At 35.3% G+C, this 20,906-nt stretch overlaps 1 protein-coding gene and 2 pseudogenes across 1 annotated transcript; 1 reads left to right on the top strand and 2 right to left on the bottom strand.

Moving 5' to 3' along the window:
- Nucleotides 1–662: 662 nt before the first annotated feature.
- LOC143578419 (uncharacterized) lies at nt 663–4,147 on the bottom strand. Its single transcript, XM_077062010.1, has 3 exons — nt 4,052–4,147; nt 2,265–3,932; nt 663–1,207 (listed from the first exon to the last, which is right to left on the bottom strand). The coding sequence occupies exons 1-3, from the start codon at nt 4,125–4,127 to the stop codon at nt 801–803; spliced, it is 2,151 nt and encodes a 716-aa protein (XP_076918125.1). The 5' UTR covers nt 4,128–4,147; the 3' UTR covers nt 663–800.
- A 3,836-nt stretch (nt 4,148–7,983) lies between these two features.
- LOC143578418 (low affinity inorganic phosphate transporter 4 pseudogene) lies at nt 7,984–9,719 on the top strand (annotated as a pseudogene).
- Nucleotides 9,720–12,592: 2,873 nt separating this feature from the next.
- LOC143578432 (low affinity inorganic phosphate transporter 4 pseudogene) lies at nt 12,593–14,273 on the bottom strand (annotated as a pseudogene).
- Between the last annotated feature and the right edge of the window lie 6,633 nt (nt 14,274–20,906).

Raw genomic sequence — 20,906 nt, 5'->3', positions numbered from 1 at the left:
CTAGTCTGAAATAGTGGTTAAACGATCATAAATAAACGAACATAAACGAATATTCACGGACAAAAAAAAAGAAAAAAACAAATAAAACATTCGTTCATGTTCATTCGTTTAATTAAATGAACATAACATTTTGCTCATGGTCATTTGTTCATTAAATAAACAAGTATAAACGAACTTACAACCAAACAGTTCACTAAGCGTTCGATTCGTTTATAAACTTAGGGGCTGTTTGTTTACATCTGAATGGAACCATTCAGATGTAAACATCTGATTCATTCAGACTTCAGACTGTTTGGTTCCAGACAGAAAAACATCTTAATGGTTAAAATTAGGGGGTTGTTTGTTTACATCTGAATGGAACCATTCAGATGTAAATATCTGATTCATTCAGACTTCAGACTGTTTGGTTCCAAACAGAAAAACATCTGAATGGTTAAAATTTAGTGTAAATCATTCAGACTTGCTGTTGCCTCTGAATGGTACAGAGGCTCATTCAGACCTGAATCATTCAGATCTGAATGAACCAAACAACCCCTAGGTCTGAATCATTCAGACTTGTTGTTGTTGCTGAATAGGATAGAGGCTCATTCAGATCTGATTCATTCTGAATGAACCAAACAGCCCCTTAAACAGAATATAATTTTATCATTTAGCAGTTCCTTTTCTTCAGTTTAGATATAAATAGAATCACATACTAAATGCCAAAATCAAACTTGATAGAAAGTTTGATGGTAAACATTGTTTCTCATAACTCATGCTCCCATTTAGATGTGTTCTGTCCTAGCATCCATTCATAAACATCACAAGTTAAACAAATGGTCATTGCCACCAAATATAGAATTGCTAAACTGTCGGGTATTCAAGTCGTTCCCATCTAGAGCCGAACCAAATCGATCAAGCCATTGAGTGGGGCTAGCGTTCTCGGTTTCTTCAACCCACTGTGAAGTCATATCAATGTCTTCTAGTTGTATCGGGTTAGCATCTGTTGACTTTGACTTCGTAGAACTCGCTAGCTTTAGATTGTAATGCACGTAGGCAATATCGTTCAATGTTTCCTTGTTAATTTTATTCCTTTTGTCGGAGTGTATTTGTTGAAACATACTCCAATGTCGTTCGAATGGGGAAGTGCTACAAACCTGACTCAGTATTCTCATTGCAACTCGTTGTAAAGTTGGAGCTGAGTCCCCGTATTGTTCCCACCAAATTCCTGACAAACAAAATAGTTTTAACGGGAAATTATAACATTTAAATGGTAAAATTCAACGAATATGCTGATAGATCCATTAGTTACGAATGTGTTGATCTTACATATAAAGCTTTTGAGGGAAGGCAAACGTTTATAACAGCAGCATAGTTACATAAGCGCCACTTATATATCAACATAAGTGGCTTGTTCATGTTCGTTCGTTTAACTTTAACCGAACGAACACAAACACTTAAACGAATGGATTTTCTTGTTCATGTTCATTTGAATCATTTCTTAAGAAATGAACCGGTTTGTGTCCGTTTATATTCCAAACAAACTGCAACGAACGTAAACGACGAAACGGACATAAGTGAAGATTTTCTTGTTCATGTTCCTTCGCTAAGAAAATGAATGGGTCCGTATCTGTTTATATTCGTTCATTTATATTTCAAAGGAACAACAACGAACATAAATCAAGAACATAATCGGACGTAAGTGATCAAAGATTAACGAACATTAAAAAAATGTGACTAATGCATGTTGGACAATTAGTATTGCTAATAAATAATATTTAATTTCAATATATATGTGTAAACAAACTAACGAAAATGAACAAACATAAACGAACGTAAGTAAACGGACACAAACAAACTTAAATGAACAAACATTAAAGAAAATATCTCTCGTTTAACTGAAGAACAAACTTTTGTGTTCACATACGTTCTTTTATTAAATAAACAAACTTTCTTCCGAACGGTTCACTTAGCATTCAGTTCGTTTACAGGCCTACTTTACCTCGGACGGATCAAACACGTAAATAGAAAAACCTGGCTTAAAAGGAAACGAGCCAAAAGTTGCCAAAGTGTATTTTTGATGGGTAAAGCCACCTAAAATCATTTGTTAAAAACATTTCAAAAGGAAATAACATGATCTTTGTATCATATCTACTGACTATTTATAAAACATTGGTAAAATTTGTTTCGACTTATAACATAAATTTATGCGTTTTGACCCGTTATCCAAATTATATCAAACTGACTACTTCATCGTAGTAAAAAAGAGAGTGACTAAAACATACCAGGTGAAACAGAATCAATGGCCTCCTTAGCAAGATTACACCCAAACATACCAGTAGCCCGCGTAAACAACAATATTTGACTCGTAATATCTCGCCTTAATTCAGGAGTCGGTAACAGCTTCTCCAAAACCCTAAAGAAATCTTCTTTTATAGACCCGAGAAACTTAATCTCGGTGTTATACTGAATAGCCGGATTCAAAAACGCAGCTGCTGAATGCAATGGTGAATGAAGATTATTTTGCCATTTCTGATCCACAATATCAAAAAAGATCTTACATTTGATATCATCCATAATATAATATGTTCGAATCGACTCTTTCGCTTTTGTCATCAACTCATAAACCGACCCAACAGCAGGTTTTCCACCCGAAACCTCCCTCATCACCTTCAAATACGGTTCGGAAACCGCCACACATTCTTCAACCGCGCGCCAAAACTCATTGTCATCAAGTATGTTAATGCATGCCATGCTTTGTGGCTTGTTTGAGTAAGACGGGTTGCTAGTATACACGGGGCTGTTAAACATGTGCTTCAATCTTGACCGTTGTTTTAAGATCGATTGTAACGTTAAGAAGTGCGAAACATATTTCGTGATACCGGTTTTAACGATCTCTTCATCCTCTGTGAACTTTTTCATCATGTCAAGAAGTGATGAGTTGTTGTATATGAACTTTGAAACGGTTTGTGCTTGCGAAATGCATCGGTTAACCCAGTCAATCTTTGAAAACTCTTTTAAAATCGCGTTTAAACATTGCGAAGCGCACAGTGATACAAAGATTGTTCCGTATGTTTGCGAAATATGATTCACTATACTCTTGCAGTTAAGCGTGTTATCCAAGATAATCTGCACGATGTTTTCGGGCCCAAAATCTTGAATCACGGAATCAAACAAATCAGCAAGAAACTTTGTGTTCTTGAAGTACGAAGACGCGTCTACGGATTTGTGGAAGAACGTGCTCGATGGTGATGAAACTAAGAAGTTGATTAAAGCTCTAGACTTGTTATCAGTCCATGTTTCGACTATAATCGTGCAACCCATTGTTGACCATTCTTTCTCGGTTTCTTTTGACTGTGTGTTGACTTCTGACTTTATAACCTCTAACCAGTTCGTTTTCAGAGATTCGGGTGTGGGCCCCTTAAACCCTTTAACACATTTCACAATCGAATCAATCATTAACTGGTAAGATGATGATCTGGCAACACTGAAGTCTAACTTATTCTCGAAAAGGAAAAGTGCAATGCTTCTTTTCGCATTTTCTTGATCACTTACATTATCAGAAGTTATGTTTTGGATGATATTTTGAAAAACTGGTGCTTCTAGCGTTGCTAGACTTCTACTTGGATAAATAACAATATTATTACCATTACTGTTATTGTTGTTTTTGTTGTTGTTGTTGTTAACGGGTGGGATGGGTTCTTCTCGTTTTCGTTTTATGGTTAAAAGTACTTCTCTGGTATCGTCTTTTTTTGACACAATGGCAAGAACTTTCTCGGCTACATCATCTCTAACTTTACTGCACGGGTTTACACCTTTACTTGGAAGTCTAGATAAATGATGTTTCAATCTACTTATGCCACCGTTCAGAATCCTAAGACAGAATTTGCATTTAACCTTATTTCCTTCAAGTTTCTCAGCATATTCCCAACAAGCATCTTTCACTCGAACCACTGTCGTGAAAAAAGTAAGTTTGTTTTATGAAAATTATCGAGTATTTCATAGTGTGACATATAATGATTTCAATTTGTGTGAAATCAAACTTTGAATAGACAAATAGATGCGGACTTACTTATGTAGTTATGTAGAAGAAATACCTTGCATTCCACACTGTTGACATTAATAGTCAAACAAAAAAGTTTTGTCATGGTTAGTACTTAATAAGCAATCCTCAAAATGAGTTAAAAAAACATTTAAAAAAAAATGTCTACAATGACTGACAGGATTACAGGGTGTATAAAACTGCTTATTATAGCTGTTAATCTAAACAATTTACTTGATTATGTACCAGTAAAATAAGCGGTTTTGAATAAACTGCTTATTTTAAAAAGCAAAAAACAGGTATATTATACAAGTAATCCCAAAAAACACCTAAAATCAGAACCAATGGAGCAAAGTTAGTGTACTAGTTACTTGCAGTCACCTTTAGGGCTGTAAACGAACCGGACGTTCAGCAAACTGTCCGTGAACCATTCAGCGGGAAGTTCGATTTGCCTGTTCGTTGAATAAATGAACGAACATGAACACATGTCATGTTTGTTCAATTGTGTATGTGAATGCTCAATAATGTGCTCGTTTACGTCCATTTATGTTCTTTAATATTTGTTTGTTAGGTAATCAAAGGATTTTTTTATTATTATAACTTTTACTTTTTTAATCTTATATAGATTTAAGCAAAATTACTAACTATAAAATAAATAAAAAAAAGTATATGACTATTATGTGATTAATTTATAAGTGAAATTAACATATGATGTTAAAAGAACACTTGCTAAATAAAAATAAACATTGTCCGTGTTCATTTGTGTTGGTCAACTGTTCACGAATAAGTTAATGAACAAACACGAACAAGAAATTTCGTTCGGTTAGTTGTTTGTGAACTGTTGACGAATAAGTTCTTTTCCTTAACAATCACTAACTTTGGTTAAATAAAAGAATGGCTAGATAGCACAATTACATTCAAAATGATTCAATTATACCAAATAATTGGTTGTGTAATGTTAATCTAGTAAAACATAATATAATTGGATCATTCGATGTTATAAAAATTCACAATTAGAAGCTAAAGTATACGATGATTATTGAATTTCATAACCTAATAGAAAATTAGGGTTTAATTGAGCAAGTAATTTTGAAGAGAAAATGGGAGAGAAAATAGCGAGAAATAGAAAATGGCTTACAGAGAGAGAGAACTCAAGGAGTTGGCAGATTCCAGGAAATGGAATGATGTCGGCAAGGGGATTTTCTCGCGATATTTTAAAGCGATTAGAAGAATTGGGGCTTTTTTGTTGTTCTCCTTTTATAATAAAAAGTTTTATCGTTTTGGAGATTTTGCTGTGGGTGGGTGGATGACAGCCGATATATCGCGGGTTTGTGTTTTATAGTTTGATGAAATCGTATTTGCCTTGAAAAAAATTAAGTAAAATTAGATTACATACGGCTAATCCGATTATCTTAATTTCACTTTCAGGAGAAAACCCATAAAAAAAAAACCTCTAACGTGTCTTGAGCCCTACGTTTTTTGTCTTTTAACATTTAAACTCAAGACCCGTCATCAAAACTAAAAAATCATTTTACACAAGAAAACTATAATTACAAAAGAATATTAGGTAGTGTTTGATAAAATGAAATGTTGCGAGAATGAAAAAGAAAAAAAAATGTTACTTTTAATAACGAAATAGAATTCTCTTTGCACATAAAATTATCTTACTCTTTAAACACATCAAAATAATTCATTTATATTCATTTAATTAATTAATTTATTTATTCCCTTTTTCATGTTACTTTTTCGACTACACGACCATCACCATTGCTACCTCCACCGACGTCACCACCGCCATTACCATTTTCTCATTTTAGTAAGTTTGTTAAGTATTTGTCATTATTTTTTTTTGCCTATCAAACAATACAAAGTATTGATTCATTTCTTACTCTTATATTAACCATAATAGGATAATGGAATGTTAATTATCCATTTTACTTTCTTGTCAATTACATTCCATTGTGCATTCTATTATCTTATACTAAACAGACCCTTATAATATTTAAGAAATCAAGAAAAAATAAAAAAAATATATTGTGTAAGCCCACATCTATGCGTAATATACGTGCAACAATATCTTCCGAGCACGTAGAGGATCCAAGCAATGAACTAGTGGCCTACAATATTCTTACACTTTTACGTTCCTGGACAGTCTATGTTAGCCTTCGATCGGATATTGTCTAGCATTTGGAGCATTTATACCAATTGAACTAATTAAAAGCAATTGGTTATTTAATCAGTTCAATTATAACCGATTTCACAGTGATCGTGTGACATACACATTCCTCATTTATAACCGAATTCACAGTGATCGTGTGACATACACATTCCTCATTTATAACCGAATTCACAATGATTCGTGGTTAAACTTGGTTTTTCTCATGATTGTTTTACTTAAATGATTTCATTTAATTATTATTATTATTATTTGGGGGGGGGGGGGGGGGGGGGTTATGAATATCCACGTTGATTAATGGATACTCAAACTATTCACTTCAACATCCTCATCTTGATTTTGATTTGGTTTTTCGATCATTTTGTTGAAACATGAAAACCCATGGTGATTCATGCATCTTCTAACACCCAGAATTTAGTGTTGATTTTTGCTTGTTTTGTTGAAATAATCATGGTGGTTAATGAATTTCAAATCCCTCATTTTCACTTTTAGTTATTTTAATTGTGGACAGTCCACTGTAGCCTTCGATCAGCGTCATGTTATCCTATTCCTCATCGTTCAACCATTTGAATGCCCATCATTCACCCTCACTCTAACATTCATCATTTTATTTTTCTTTAACTAAATTAAATTCTTTTTAAATTAAAATAACATAATCTAAAATAAAAGAACAAGTTAATTTTTTTAATAAATAAATTAACTAAGTTGTTTATTACATAAAGAAAAAAAATAAAAATTTAATTATATTTTTTAAAATTTAATCACTCTTCAAAATTAATATTTTAAAATGTAATAATGAAAAGTAAATTAGATATAATAAAAAACAAACAAAATAGCAATTAATTCAGGCTAATATCAATATAAGTTTTATCTTCCTGCTATCAACGTTTAAAAAAACACAATATCATCTTCCAGCCACAACTAAAACCAGCTCACCACCACTGCTCTGTCGTGCTCCAACACTGCCCCACCACCATCATCCACCTCATCTCTTCACCACAATCACCCACCTCTCATCATCATATTCTCATCACTGCTTGGTACTAATACCCACGGGGCAATGTCTCTGTCGAGACTAATTAGGCGTCAATGCACCCATCCAGGTGGGCACTCTGTATATTGGATTTTCGATTCCTATATCATTACTTTCCATATAATTTAAAGAAAAAAATTATTGCTTTTATTATTTTTTTTACTCAGTTTTCTATAATACGATATAGATATATAGATTATTATTATTCACTCTATATATTTCATTCATAGATTTTCTTTAGTGAATAAGCTAAAAAGTATAATCAAAAGAATAAATACATATTATTTGATGGAAGAGCTAGATAAATATGAGGAAGTAGACACAAAAAGTTTCATAAGATAAAACAAATTCTCATATATAAAAGTGTCTTTTAAGTTAAATTACATGTATATATGAGTTAAATTTCAAATATGAATACTTTCATGCCCTTACAAATTAACCTTCATACCACTAACATATTCTACACACCACTGCCTTCGATGCAAAGAATTAATGATGTCACATAAACGAATAAACTCATTTCAGAACATAGAGTGGATGGGTGTTAAAATAAGATTAATTTGGACAGAAACATATCCGATGTATTAAACGTTATAAAACTAATAATGATCTGTCACGGGATAATTTCAACAATTCCTAGGATTTTACAAAATTAAAGCCACGGATATTCTCAAACATTCGAATAACTCCTTGTAGAGCACGTCTAAATGTCATAATATCATCGTTCCGGATACGTCTATATATTCATAATAATCACCAACCTCAATCAACTCGAAAATAAGATAACTGTGACGTCAAGAACTAATGGCTTCTAACAACCTATCAGTACTTGAAGCACTTGATTCAGCTCGTACGCAATGGTACCATGTCAAAGCCATAGTCATTGCCGGCATGGGTTTCTTCACTGATGCATACGATCTCTTTTGCATCTCTACAGTCTCAAAATTGTTGGGCCGCCTCTATTTTCCCGAACACAACAAACATTTAACAGAAACCGGAAAACTCCCTACAGGCATCAACAACATGGTCATCGGTGTCGCCCTTATCGGAACGTTATCCGGACAGCTCGTGTTCGGTTATCTAGGTGATAAGCTCGGTCGAAAGAAGGTTTACGGTATCACCTTGCTTCTCATGATGATTTGCGCCATCTGCTCGGGTTTGTCGTTTGGGTACACCTCGAAAGCAGTGATTCGCACGCTTTGTTTTTTTCGGTTTTGGGATCGGCGGAGACTACCCTCTCTCCGCGACGATCATGTCCGAGTAGGCGAATAAAAAAACCCGCGGCGCGTTTATCGCCGCGGTGTTTGCTATGCAAGGCGTGGGGATTATTTTTGCGGGTTTAGTGTCCATGATCATTTCTTATATTTTCCTACAAGCCAGTGAGGCTCCGTCATGGAAGGAAAACCACGTGCTTTCCGCGCAGCCGAACGCGGATTACGCGTGGCGAATCGTTCTCATGCTCGGAGCCTTACCGGCTTTGTTAACATTTTACTGGCGGATGAAGATGCCAGAAACCGGAAGGTACACCGCAATAATCGAAGGGAACGCGAAGCAAGCCGCGTCGGATATGGGATGGGTTTTGGATATGGAGATCCAAGCGGAGCAAGAGAAGCTCGCAATGTTTAAGTCGAGTAACGATTATCCTTTGTGGTCTAGCAAGTTCTTTGAGAGACATGGGCTTCACTTGATAGGAACATCGACCACTTGGTTCTTGTTGGACGTTGCATTCTATAGTCAAAACTTGACTCAAAAGGATATCTTTCCCGTGATGGGTTTGACCCATAAAGCTCCAGAAGTCAACGCTTTACGAGAGATGTTCGAGATCTCTCGTGCCATGTTCGTTGTCGCCATGTTCGGTACGTTTCCGGGGTACTGGTTCACGGTGGCGTTTATCGAGAAACTCGGTCGGTACAAAATACAACTCATGGGATTCCTAATGATGTCACTTTTCATGTTCGTAATCGGAGTGAAGTATGATTGCCTCGCGACACATGAAAACCGATGGATGTTCGCGGCTCTCTACGGGTTAACCTTCTTCTTTGCGAATTTCAGGCCGAACAGCACGACATTTGTTCTACCCGCGGAACTGTTTCCAACGAGAGTGAGGTCCACGTGCCATGCGATAAGTGCGGCCTCTGGAAAGGCGGGAGCCATGGTGAGTGCTTTCGGGATACAGAAGTATACTTTGAGTGGCGAAAGAAGTAAGATAAAGTTTGCGATGATAATATTGGCGGTGACGAATATGTTGGGGTTCTTTTGTACGTTTCTGGTGACGGAGACGAAAGGGCGGTCGTTGGAGGAGATTTCGGGCGAAGATGGAAGCAAAGATAAGCCGGAGGCGGAGATGAGTAATAGAGGACATCGTCAAGTCCTAGAGAGTTGAGTGTATCGGCTTATGGTGTCCCATAAAATATAGTAATACAAGTAAAACAATAAAAGGTGGCATGTAAAATAAGTGGATGATAATTAAATAAAACAGGCCAAAGAGTCGTATGTTTGTGGTTTATTATTGTTTTATGTAATTTTGTTTTTGATTATGATTTAGAACGTAGCAGGTTCTGTAAACTTATTCTAACTATGTTTGTGGAATTAGTTGTCTACTCTACTTTACATGCTCCAATAATTAAGCCTTCCTTATCATCATGAGTCATATTAGTATCTTACTTTACTATATCAGTAACACCTAACAACATATACATCACACTTTTACAAACCGTCACATCAGTTACACATCAAATTTCAAACTTTTCACAAAAACTTCAAATTTTTTCACAACAATAAACCTTATTAAATATATTGAAATTATATATGCATATATAATATGTATATAAGTATGTGAGAGAAATTGACATTGAGACTCACCCTAGAAATTTGAAATTAAGTTTGGTTATGCAAACTTTATCTCACAAACTTTGCTCTACAATGGATAAAGTCCTTAACCATCTAGTTTGTTTGGTGCGACATCATCCAAACCTTGGAGAATTCACCTTGTTGTAGATGCTCTAAGAACATCTACAACGAGCTATTAAACCCAAGGTTTGGATCTACGTGACGTACCAAGGACTTGGTTGTTACAAACTTCTTTGTTGTGGAACAAAGTCCATAGCCCAAAGTTTGTTCATGCAAACTAGTGAGGTGGACAACTTTCCTCTCTCTATCTCACATACATATATAGATATATTATATACACATATATTATATATTATTTTAATGAGGTTTGTAAAGGTTTGTTGTTGTGAAATAAATGAAGGTTTTTTAGAAAATTTTAAAATATGATATGGAGCTGATGTGATGGTTTGTACAAGTTGGGTGTTGTAGATGCTCTAGTAAGTTACGAAACATTCTCTTGGTTGGTTTAAGAGCATCCACAACAAACTCTTTTACCCTAGGTTTGAATTTACATGGCAATTGACAAACTTTAAGAACACAAACTTTCTTGTTGTGGAGTGAAGGTTTTGGGTGTGAAGTCCTTCTCTACAAACCTGCAAATTACAACTAGTGATGTGACACTCTCTCTCACATGCACACACACACATATTATATATATATACACATTTAATATTTTTTAATAGGGTTTGTAAAGGTTTGTTATTGTGGAAGAAAATGATGTTTTTGAGATAAGTTTGGAATATGATATGACGGTTTGTATATGTTTATTGTTGTATATGCTCTAAGTATATCAGGTCGTACTTGACAGTTGACATGGCGTTGATCCGTAAGTGGTTTATATACGGCTTAGAGTGAAGTTCGTAGACGACATATCAAATCTGCATAAGTTGAGTTGATCTATAGATGAGACGTGTTGAATAATCGCCTAAGTAAAAAGTTTGTAGAAGATAGCATAAGTCAATATATGATGAATCCGTACATGATGAAACGTTGTCCAAGTCAGGAGTGCGCAATTGTGGAATTCGTGAAATTTTGACCAAGTATATATGGAATGGTTAGCAGATGTTGTAACTTGATGTATATGTTAAGTAAGAGATCTATGGATAAACAAATTGAGATCTATGAACTCCCCAAAATCGATGTACGGATTGTGGGGACATTATAATAGTATGAGATCTACGGACTTAGAGTATCTATAACAATACAATCCGACACATAATTGTCAAATTAAATTCCAATTTTTTTTTAAAAAACCCTCACTTTTTTCCAAAACAACAAACCTTCACTAAATTTATTAAAAAATATTAAATATGTATATATATGATATATTATGTGTGTATAAGAGGGATTACATCTATGGACTTGGCACCACAATGATGGATTATTTCCATATCAGGTATGCTTCCTTGCCATATTAGTCAGACCATGGGAGTGTGTGGCTTGTTATAGATGCTCTTAGTCATCAAGTCTATGGATGTCATGAGAATATCACTTGGTTTGCTGCTGTTAAAGATCCACAAATAGTATACGAGATTCACGGAGAAAAAGAACTAGCTTTACGGAAAGTTTACCCGGATGTTTTTGTACTTAAAAAAATCGATCGTAACACCACATAACTTGTTAACATAGAATCTTACCTTTAGGTTACAGCTACGCCTAATGACATTCCTGGCTTTGGTCTCATTCGCAGTTTAATAAGAATGCTAGACCTCTCAAACTATAGCACCACACCCCTGGTAGGCCCCACAGTTGGTAAATCCTAAGTCAAACTGGAGTAACTTAAAAACCATTGTGACGGAAGTAGGCCATACAGATATCATCATCATCATCATCGTACTCAGTATATCCCACCAATAGCAATGCTATGGTAGGGTCTGAGGAGGGTAAGATGTAGACAGCCTTACCTCTATCCCATAGGGATAGAGAGGCTGCTTCCGGTAAGATGTAGACAGCCTTACCTCTATCCCATAGGGATAGGCCGTACAGATATACAATCCATAAAATTTATACAGAACTATAAATGACAACAAGTCTAGTCTCATAGCAACGTACAGTCTTAAATGGGAATGCATGTCTGTAAGAAAGATGGGTAGCTGCCAAGATCGAGAACAAAAATTCTTTTTAACATAATGTACATGAAATCAATCTAGTATATATACATGTTATTCAAACTTGTTTAATTCTTCAAAAATTCTTTAGTTTGTTTTTTGCTTTGCAAACTTATTGATTTCTTTGTATGCTAGAATATATATTACTTTGACCGATTCAATTGACATTTCAGAACAATAAAAATATCCGACCAACGAACAGCTTAGCGTTTATTTTAACGTGTAATTACCATAAGTATCACGAACCCCGGCCAAAAGGAGAGAATTATGTTTGCTATATTTATTTCTTATTTTGCATGCATGCCAAAACGTCAAACGTACAATTATTTAGATGGATAGATTTTTATTCTTGGGATTGAAAACCCTCAAGTCTCATGTACTTGACTGTTCCGATATTCTCTGTTACTCGTCTCCAACTGATATTCCGCCTTGTCTTTGCTTCCGTCTTCGCCCGAAATCTCCTCCAACGACCGCCCTTTCGTCTCCGTCACCAGAAACGAAAAGAAGAACCCTAACAAATTCGTCACCGCCAATATTATCATCGCTTTCTTGATCTTTTTAGAATCACCATCCAGAGTGTAAGTTTGAATCCCGAACGCACTCACCATCGCTCCCGCCTTCCCTGAGGCCGCGCTTATCGCATGACACGTCGACCTCAGCCTCGTCGGAAACAACTCCGCGGGTAATACAAAAGTCGTGCTGTTTGGCCCGAAATTCGCAAAGAAGAACGTTAATCCGTAGAGACCCGCGAACACCCATCGGTTCTCATGTGTCTTGAGAGAATCATACTTAACTCCGATTATGAACATGAATATTGTCATCATCAGGAATCCCATCAGTTGTATCTTGTACCGACCGAGTTTCTCGATAAACGCCACCGTGAACCAGTACCCCGGAAACGTACCGAACATGGCGATCACGAACATAGCACGAGAGATCTCGAACATCTCTCTTAACGCGTTGACTTCTTGAGCTTTATGGGTCAAACCCATCACGGGAAAGATATCCTTTTGTGTTAAGTTTTGACTATAGAATGCAACGTCCAACAAGAACCAAGTGGTCGTTGTTCCTATCAAGTGAAGCCCATGTCTCTCAACGAACTCGCGAGACCACAAAGAATAGTCGTTCTTCGACTTAAACATTGCGAGTTTCTCTTGCTCCGCTTGGATCTCAATATCCAAAACCCGTCCCATATCCGCCGCGGCTTGCTTCGCGTTTCCTTCTATGACCGCAGTGTATCTTCCGGTTTCAGGCATTTTCAAACGCCAATAATATGTCAAGATAGCCGGGAGAGCTCCAAGCATGAGAACAATTCGCCATGCGTAATCCGCATTCGGCTGCACCGAAAGCACGTGGTCTGCCTTCCATGACGGAGCCGGATTTGCTTGTAACAACGCGTGAGAGACGATCATTGACACTAGACCGGCGAAAACAATCCCCATTCCTTGCATAGCAAACACGGCCGCAATAAACGCCCCACGCGTTTTCTTATTCGCGTACTCAGACATGATGGTGGCGGAGAGAGGGTAATCTCCGCCAATCCCAAACCCTAACCAAAACCGGAAAAAACAAAGTGTGCCAATCACTGCTTTCGGGGTGTACCCAAAGGACAACCCGGAGCAGATGGCACAAAGTGTCATTAAAATCAAGGTTATACCATACACCTTCTTTCGACCAAGTTTGTCACCAAGCCATCCGAACACCAGCTGTCCGGATAGCGTGCCAACAAGCGCAACCCCGATGACGGCGTTGTTGATGTGAGTTGGGAGTTTTCCAGGCCCTTTGGTCAGCTCATGCTCTGGGTAGTAAAGGCGACCCAAGAGCTTTGACACTGTCGATATACAAAAGAGATCGTACGCGTCGGTGAAGAAACCCATTCCCGCGATGACGATTGCTTTGGCATGGTACCATTGTGTTTGAGCCGAATCAAGGGCTTCAAGTACTGATAACTTATTGGAGTCCATGGTCCTTAGTGTCTTCAAGAGTGAAAGCAAAAGCTTCTTCTTGTTTTGCTATTGATTTATTGTTTATGCATCGATATATAGACAACAAACGACAAGATAGTTGGAAATGAGCGTATGAAACTAGGGACGTGCTTTGGATTGGTGAAGAATATCCATGATAAAAAAACGTAAAGATCTAGGATATATATATATATATATATATATATATATATATATATATATCGGTGCATGAGAGTGTATCATGTGAGAAATTAAGCTTTGTTATAAGATACATCAATAATATTAATATTTGTTATGTTCTTTAGATTTTATCCAACGTTGTAATTTTCGAAATGAGCTGCCGATTACCAGTCATGTTGGCATATATGATTGTCACATGAAAAACAAAAGAGCTATAATCTAATATTGCTACAAATATATGTATTCTTTTAGAAAATGACAAAATTCATAATTGTTTTTTTCTTCTCATTATAAGTTCAAATTCAAAACCTGATCATGATGGTAAAAACATCGAACGACTACCAATGAGGATCTAGTCACACTCACAAACGAATTTTAGAATGTTTTTATCAAAATGTACAGACTAAACTATGAACAGGAAATTGGATTGCCGAATCAATTTCTTTGCTTCTTCAGAAAGTTCAGGATATTTATTTAAAATCTTGCATGTAATAGTTCTTGGCTAAATGCATGAACACCGAGAGGGTATTGGAAAAAGGTTGTGATGAACATAGCACCAGCACCAAGAAAGAAACTCGAAAATTCTAGTCGAATATGACCAAAAGAACATCTACATGTGTTCAGTTTGGTGTGGCGACTCAGTTTTGCACGTCAAAACGTAACCACGAAAAAGTTACGTTGTTACGTTTAGACTATTGTATCATGGGAAACAAACGAATTCCCTTGGGAGACATGTAATCTGTTTTAAAAGACCCGTGTTGAACATGAATTTTCAGCTATCATTTTCTGTTTGATACTGTTTCTTATAATTTCATTTCATAGTTATAGCGCTTTTATCTACTAGCTACCCACCAATATACCAACACCGTAGACGCTTCCAATCACAAATTGAGCAGTGAGGTTTGCGCTTGGAATAAGCAGGTCGTCAGAATTGAGCGGTGTCCGGCAAGGGTTGCGCTTGGAATAAGCAGGTGAGCGGCGACGGTGTTCAGTGGTGGCGACGACGTCAGAGCAAATCGATGGAGAGAGAGAGAGACAACAGAAATCAACGGCCGGGGGAAAGATTTAGGAGAGAAGCTCCGGTGGTGAAATTGTGTGGAGGTAAAGAGAATGAATTTGGAAGAGAGAGATTGGGATTTTAGGGTTAATTTGGGGGAGACGCACCGGGGGGAAATAACCCCGCCTAATTTTTTCACTATGTCGCCTCTATTAGTTGCGTCGCCGCTAAAGGTGTCGTCCCTACGGGAGAGGTTTCTTGTAGTGAAAAGCGGACTCACATACTACAAGGACCAAAAGGTCCTAAACTTTAAAGAAACATGCATGTATACAATGTTAAACGTGTCCAAAACTAAACTATTCTAAAATCTTGAAGAATATTTAATATAATAATTACTTTATTATTATATGATAAGTTAGTCTTATTTTATTTAATCTTATTTGTTTTGAATTCAAATTGTGTATTTGAGTTAGTATAAAATTAGAAGTGTGGACCGACACGTTAAATGACAATTGTATAGGTATTCTTTATAAAATGACAAAATTCATAATTATTTTTTTAACACTTGTACCCGCCTGTTACGATGAAGCGGGTTAACTAATGCATTACAGAAGTTTCATTACGAAATGGCAGAAGTTGGTCAATATCTGTTCAATTTTTTAAGGTAAAAATTTTGTCACAAAAGTTTCATTACCAAATTTGAATGACCAAAATGTAAAGACACATGACAAACGTTTTATTACCAAAATTGAGCGGTCAAAAAGTAAATATGTGAAACAAACATTGAAGGGTCAATAGGTATATCTATGTGAAACTTGTGTGGCATGTTAGCGGGAAGTTGATTGGTATCTTTTCGATTATTAATGGTAAAAATATCTTGACAAAAGTTTTATTATCAAAGTTGGGTCAAAAAGTAAAGATGTAAATAACAATTACAAATGTTTCTTTATCAAAGTTAATAGGCCAAAACAATTTATTATTAATGTACAAATCATAGATGTTACGACAAAAACTTATCACCTCACAAGATCATTGTTCCTTTCAAATATGCATATCTTGATTGTACAATTGGCTTTACCTGTAGATCTTTTCATTTCATTTGGCTTCGTGCTTTACGTTTGGTACGTACCCTATACAACCTATGTAACATTATACACTGAATCCCCATTCTCTTAAAAGAAGGTTATGTTATCAAAAGTTGAATGTTATTCGTTATGACCCTTTAAATACAGGAGGAATCATAATTCGTTATAAACACAAAACATCCAAAATATTGAGATAAATGACATATTTAAACAAATCTATTTTCTAATAATATATCTTGGATATCCTCATAATAATTTGTATATTCTAATACGCCCCCGCAGTTTGAGCCGGTGAAACGCTCAAACTAAACCTAAAACTCTCAAATAATGGTCATGGCAAACCCTTCGTAAAGATGTCAACGTACTGATATGGCTCAGGAATATGTAAAACACGAATGTTACCTAAGCGAACCTGCTTACGAACAAAATGTATATCAATTTCCACGTGTTTAGTCCGTTGATACTGAACGGGATTGCCTGACAAGTAAACAGCTGATACATTATCACAATAGGCATGATGTAATGGGACGTGAAGCTCCACCATGAGATTACGTAACCAAGAAATTTCTGCCACCGCATTGGCGAAGCCACGATATTCAACTTTAGCACTTGAACGAGAAACTGTTGTCTGACGTTTCGAGGACCATGAAATCAGAGTATTACCCTAGAACACATAGTAACCAGAAGTCGACTGACAAGAATTCGGACAGCTGCCCCAATCGGCATCAGAATAAGCAGTGAGAGAAGTAGTAGGTGAAGCCGATGGCTGTAAACAAGTTTAAAAATATCATCATTTGAAAATGCTAATCGGTATTAATGATTTCCTAGTTTTCTTCATACTTAACAAGTTTATTTTTGTGCTTAATGAGAGTTAGGAAAGCATATTTAACATCAACTCAAACTTATAAACTATTTCATGGCCATTAAATTTTTATTAGTATGTGTTATGGTTGTCTACAAAAAAAAGATGGGTTGAGAAGCAAGTTAAAACAGATTAGAATCAAAACGAGTCTTGATCAAAATGAGATTGAATTAAAACGGGTTTCGACTAAATCGGAAGCTAATAGGTTTAAAAACATGTGTTAAGTTGATTATAGCATAATTTAAGTCGACCCAAATTTACCCATTATATAACTTTAGTAGACCCAAATTGACCAATAAACAACTTTAATATATTTACACGAGTTTTAACGCTACCGGTTTGATCCTCAATGTTTGCCATCCGTAGCATGTATTGCCAATTCGCACTAACACGCATAAATGCTTTTATAATAAACCTTTCTTTCAACAACCGGTTTAAAAGTTGAAACATTTTCGGGTTTTAATAACATTTTCGTTTTTATTTGAAGAAAGGTTTTTTAAATCTTCTACAACAACAAAGCGGTTTTTTGACAAAATGTTTATTTTAGAATGCATTTCTAAAACTATGCTCTTCCTTGTGTTTTAAGGAGTGGCCGCAGATCAACAAACTAGTTTTCTAAATCTCTGGCGACCATTTAAGTGACATCTCACATCCAGATTCAAAACATAATATTGCGATACTAAAAAAAATATAAACTTAAAAAAACCATACTAAACATCAAGCAACCCGCTCAATAATATTCCTGTTCAAAACCATGACAGACAGATTATTTAAAGCATGTAAATAACCCCCCAACCAAACAGTCTTTAGCACATTAAAAAGAAAAAAACAGTCTTGTTGCAAATAACATGTTTTAATATTGATTATACCTCAATGTTCAATCCTTCTTCCCCATCGGGGCCGTAGTGTCTGGCTCATTGTTTTTCACAGCATCCTTGTCACAATTAACAGGCAGCAGTTTGTCTATGTAGTCAGGGACATTGACGACGACCAGATCACGTCTCTCAAGCTTGATTTTGAGGCCGTCTGTGGTGTATATCCGACCCAACTTCGGGAGCTGGACCTCAGCAATGTCCTCATAAGTTTTGCAGTTGAAAACCCGCAACATGACTCCTTTAACTTCGAAAGCGAGATCATCGGGGTGAACCTCAAGCAGTGGTATGTAATGCCACGTGCCTAGTTTGTTCTCTTTGATAGTAGCGTCCATCCTCTCGAGGATCCTGGTCCCTTCACTCAACTCGGCGATGGTGTTATTGCGGACAGCCTTTCCCTGGCCACCTTTGAAGAAGGTGCCTAGCCTGCTTACAAATCCTGGCATTCGAAAATCAAGATATTAACAACGTTTAAAGGATAGCCTTATGTTTACTATGTCACCCCGACCGACAACGGAATTTACGTCAGGGCGTGATGTATAGATTACCACACGTGACACTATTAAAAGTGACAATAATATCATTATTATTATTTCCACCAACAAGTGCACAATTTACACAACATAAACACAAGACTAATATAATCAAAATTCAAATACAATTTGTTTATTTGATAACCTATGGGTATTCTAAATGTGTGGGTATTCTAAATGTCTTTGGTATTGATAATGTCATCAAACGTTAAAACCTGTAGCATATATATAAAATAAATGTCAACAAAAATAGTTTAAGAGAGAATTATAATGGTATTATCTTTATATTTATTAATCATTTTAGTTCTATTAGTTATGTTAATTGAAGAAAATTAATGGTTTATTAGTTGTATTAATTAAAGAGAGAATGTATTTATTGTTTCATTTAAATCATTTTCATTTATTTTTAAACATTTAAAATTTTTTCAAAATAAATTAGTGATCCAAATTGATTTTGTCGCACTAATATAACTTCTCGAATGAACTTAAGCATGTGTGTGTGTGTGTGTGTGTATTGGTAGGTTCAAAAGGGAACCACAAAAATAGAGAACTGAGAGCTATATCTTTTACATTTAAAAATTCATTTTTACATGTAAAAAACACGATTTTAAAAATTTTAAAATGTAGAAGTGTGAGAAATATTTATAGCCACACACAAAAACTCCTAAAAAAATTTAAAATAAATAATAAAAAAATCATAGCTCAAAAAATAATTATTAAGCGCAACAACTTTAAAAACCAAAAGGTTTCCTGTATCATTCCTGTTCCAAAAAATAATAATACAAAAATAAATAATGAAAAAACGACAAAAAAACACAATGCCGAGAAAAAAGAGGCAGTGCCGAAAATGAACAAATAACACAATGATAAATAAAAAAATTGCACAATATGTTGCAAAAATATAACGCAATGCCAAACAAAATATAACACAATATTGAGTAATATAACACAATATTAAGAAAAAAAGACATAATGTCAAAGAAAAAAAGACACAATCAATGATGAAAATAAACAAAAAACACAATGATAAATAAAAAGACACAATTATCTTTTTTCCTTAACATTTTTTTAGAACGAGAAAGACGTTAGAAACATTTTTGTGTTTTTTCATCTGTCGTTTTATCATTAAATTTTGAGTTATGATTTTTTTATTAATTTTCATTATTTTTATAGGGAATTTTTTTATGGCTACAAATCATTCTCGTCTTTCGTAGAATAAGCTGACCCACCAAAATATTATCGATTGAATCGGCAATTAGGATTTCCTAATTTTCTTTACAGTTAACAACTAAAATTTTGTGCCATTAAATGTTTATTAGTATGCATTATATATGTTTATATGTTTATAAGAAAACATGGGTTGATTAGCAAGTTAAAGTGTGTTAGAATCAAAACGAGTCTTGATCAAATTGAGTTTAAACCAAAGCAGGTTCCAAATAAAACAGAAGGTGGCAACTTTTAACTATCACTTAATTTGATTATATAATTTTAGTTGACCCAAACTCACACATTTGACACAAATTGACCAATAAACAACTTTTATTCACGCAAGTTTAAAATTCCCGATTTGATCCTCAATGTTTGCTATCCGTAATACGGATTGCCATTGGCACTAACAAGAATGCTTTTATAAAAAATCTTACTTGGAAAAAGAGTTTTAAAAATTGTTATATTTCAAGTTTTTAATAACCTTTTTGTTTTTATTCAACGAAAGGTTTTTTAAATTATCTACAACAAACGCGTTTTTTAATAACCATTTTTTTCTGAAAAAACGTCTATTTTAAAGTGCTTTTCTAAAGGGACAATAACCAAAAATAGCATTTTTACCAACAACATTCCTTCACTAACCACTCAAACCAAAAATACCTAAAATGGCCACTTTCTAAACTTTTGGATCCAACTTATTAGAACTTATATCCAACAAATATATATGACACTCATCTGTTTCTGAACCAACCACATCTAGACACATATACACTTAAATGGTCAACCACAAATTTATTCAGTCGGGCTTCATATCTAATCTGTCAGGCCTCATATCTATTCACACTTTACGTCGCTAACCCGTGGTGGATAGAGCTTGCAGGTGACGGTAAAGGTACCTCCACATTTCAAACCTCGGGAGAGAAGGACGTTGATCGAGCTTTTCCATGCCCAGTCCTAGTTTCGGTTAAAGACCCAGAACG

This window comes from Bidens hawaiensis, unplaced genomic scaffold (genome assembly GCF_021521415.1).
Source record: "Bidens hawaiensis isolate Kalapana, Puna unplaced genomic scaffold, B.hawaiensis_p1.1 tig00029272_1, whole genome shotgun sequence".
In the NCBI taxonomy this organism is placed as follows: Eukaryota; Viridiplantae; Streptophyta; class Magnoliopsida; order Asterales; family Asteraceae; genus Bidens; species Bidens hawaiensis.
Note: the sequence above shows the minus strand (reverse complement) of the source record. Positions and strands in the feature narration are given on the sequence as shown.

Excerpts from the sequence above, each read along its gene's own strand:
- LOC143578419 (XM_077062010.1), bottom strand. The coding sequence starts at position 4,127 with ATGACAAAACTTTTTTGTTTGACTATTAATGTCAACAGTGTGGAATGC. Across the intron at positions 3,933-4,051 it reads TCTTCTACATAACTACATAA|TGGTTCGAGTGAAAGATGCT; the intron begins GTAAGTCCGCAT and ends TTTTCACGACAG. Across the intron at positions 1,208-2,264 it reads CATTGATTCTGTTTCACCTG|GAATTTGGTGGGAACAATAC; the intron begins GTATGTTTTAGT and ends TTTGTTTGTCAG.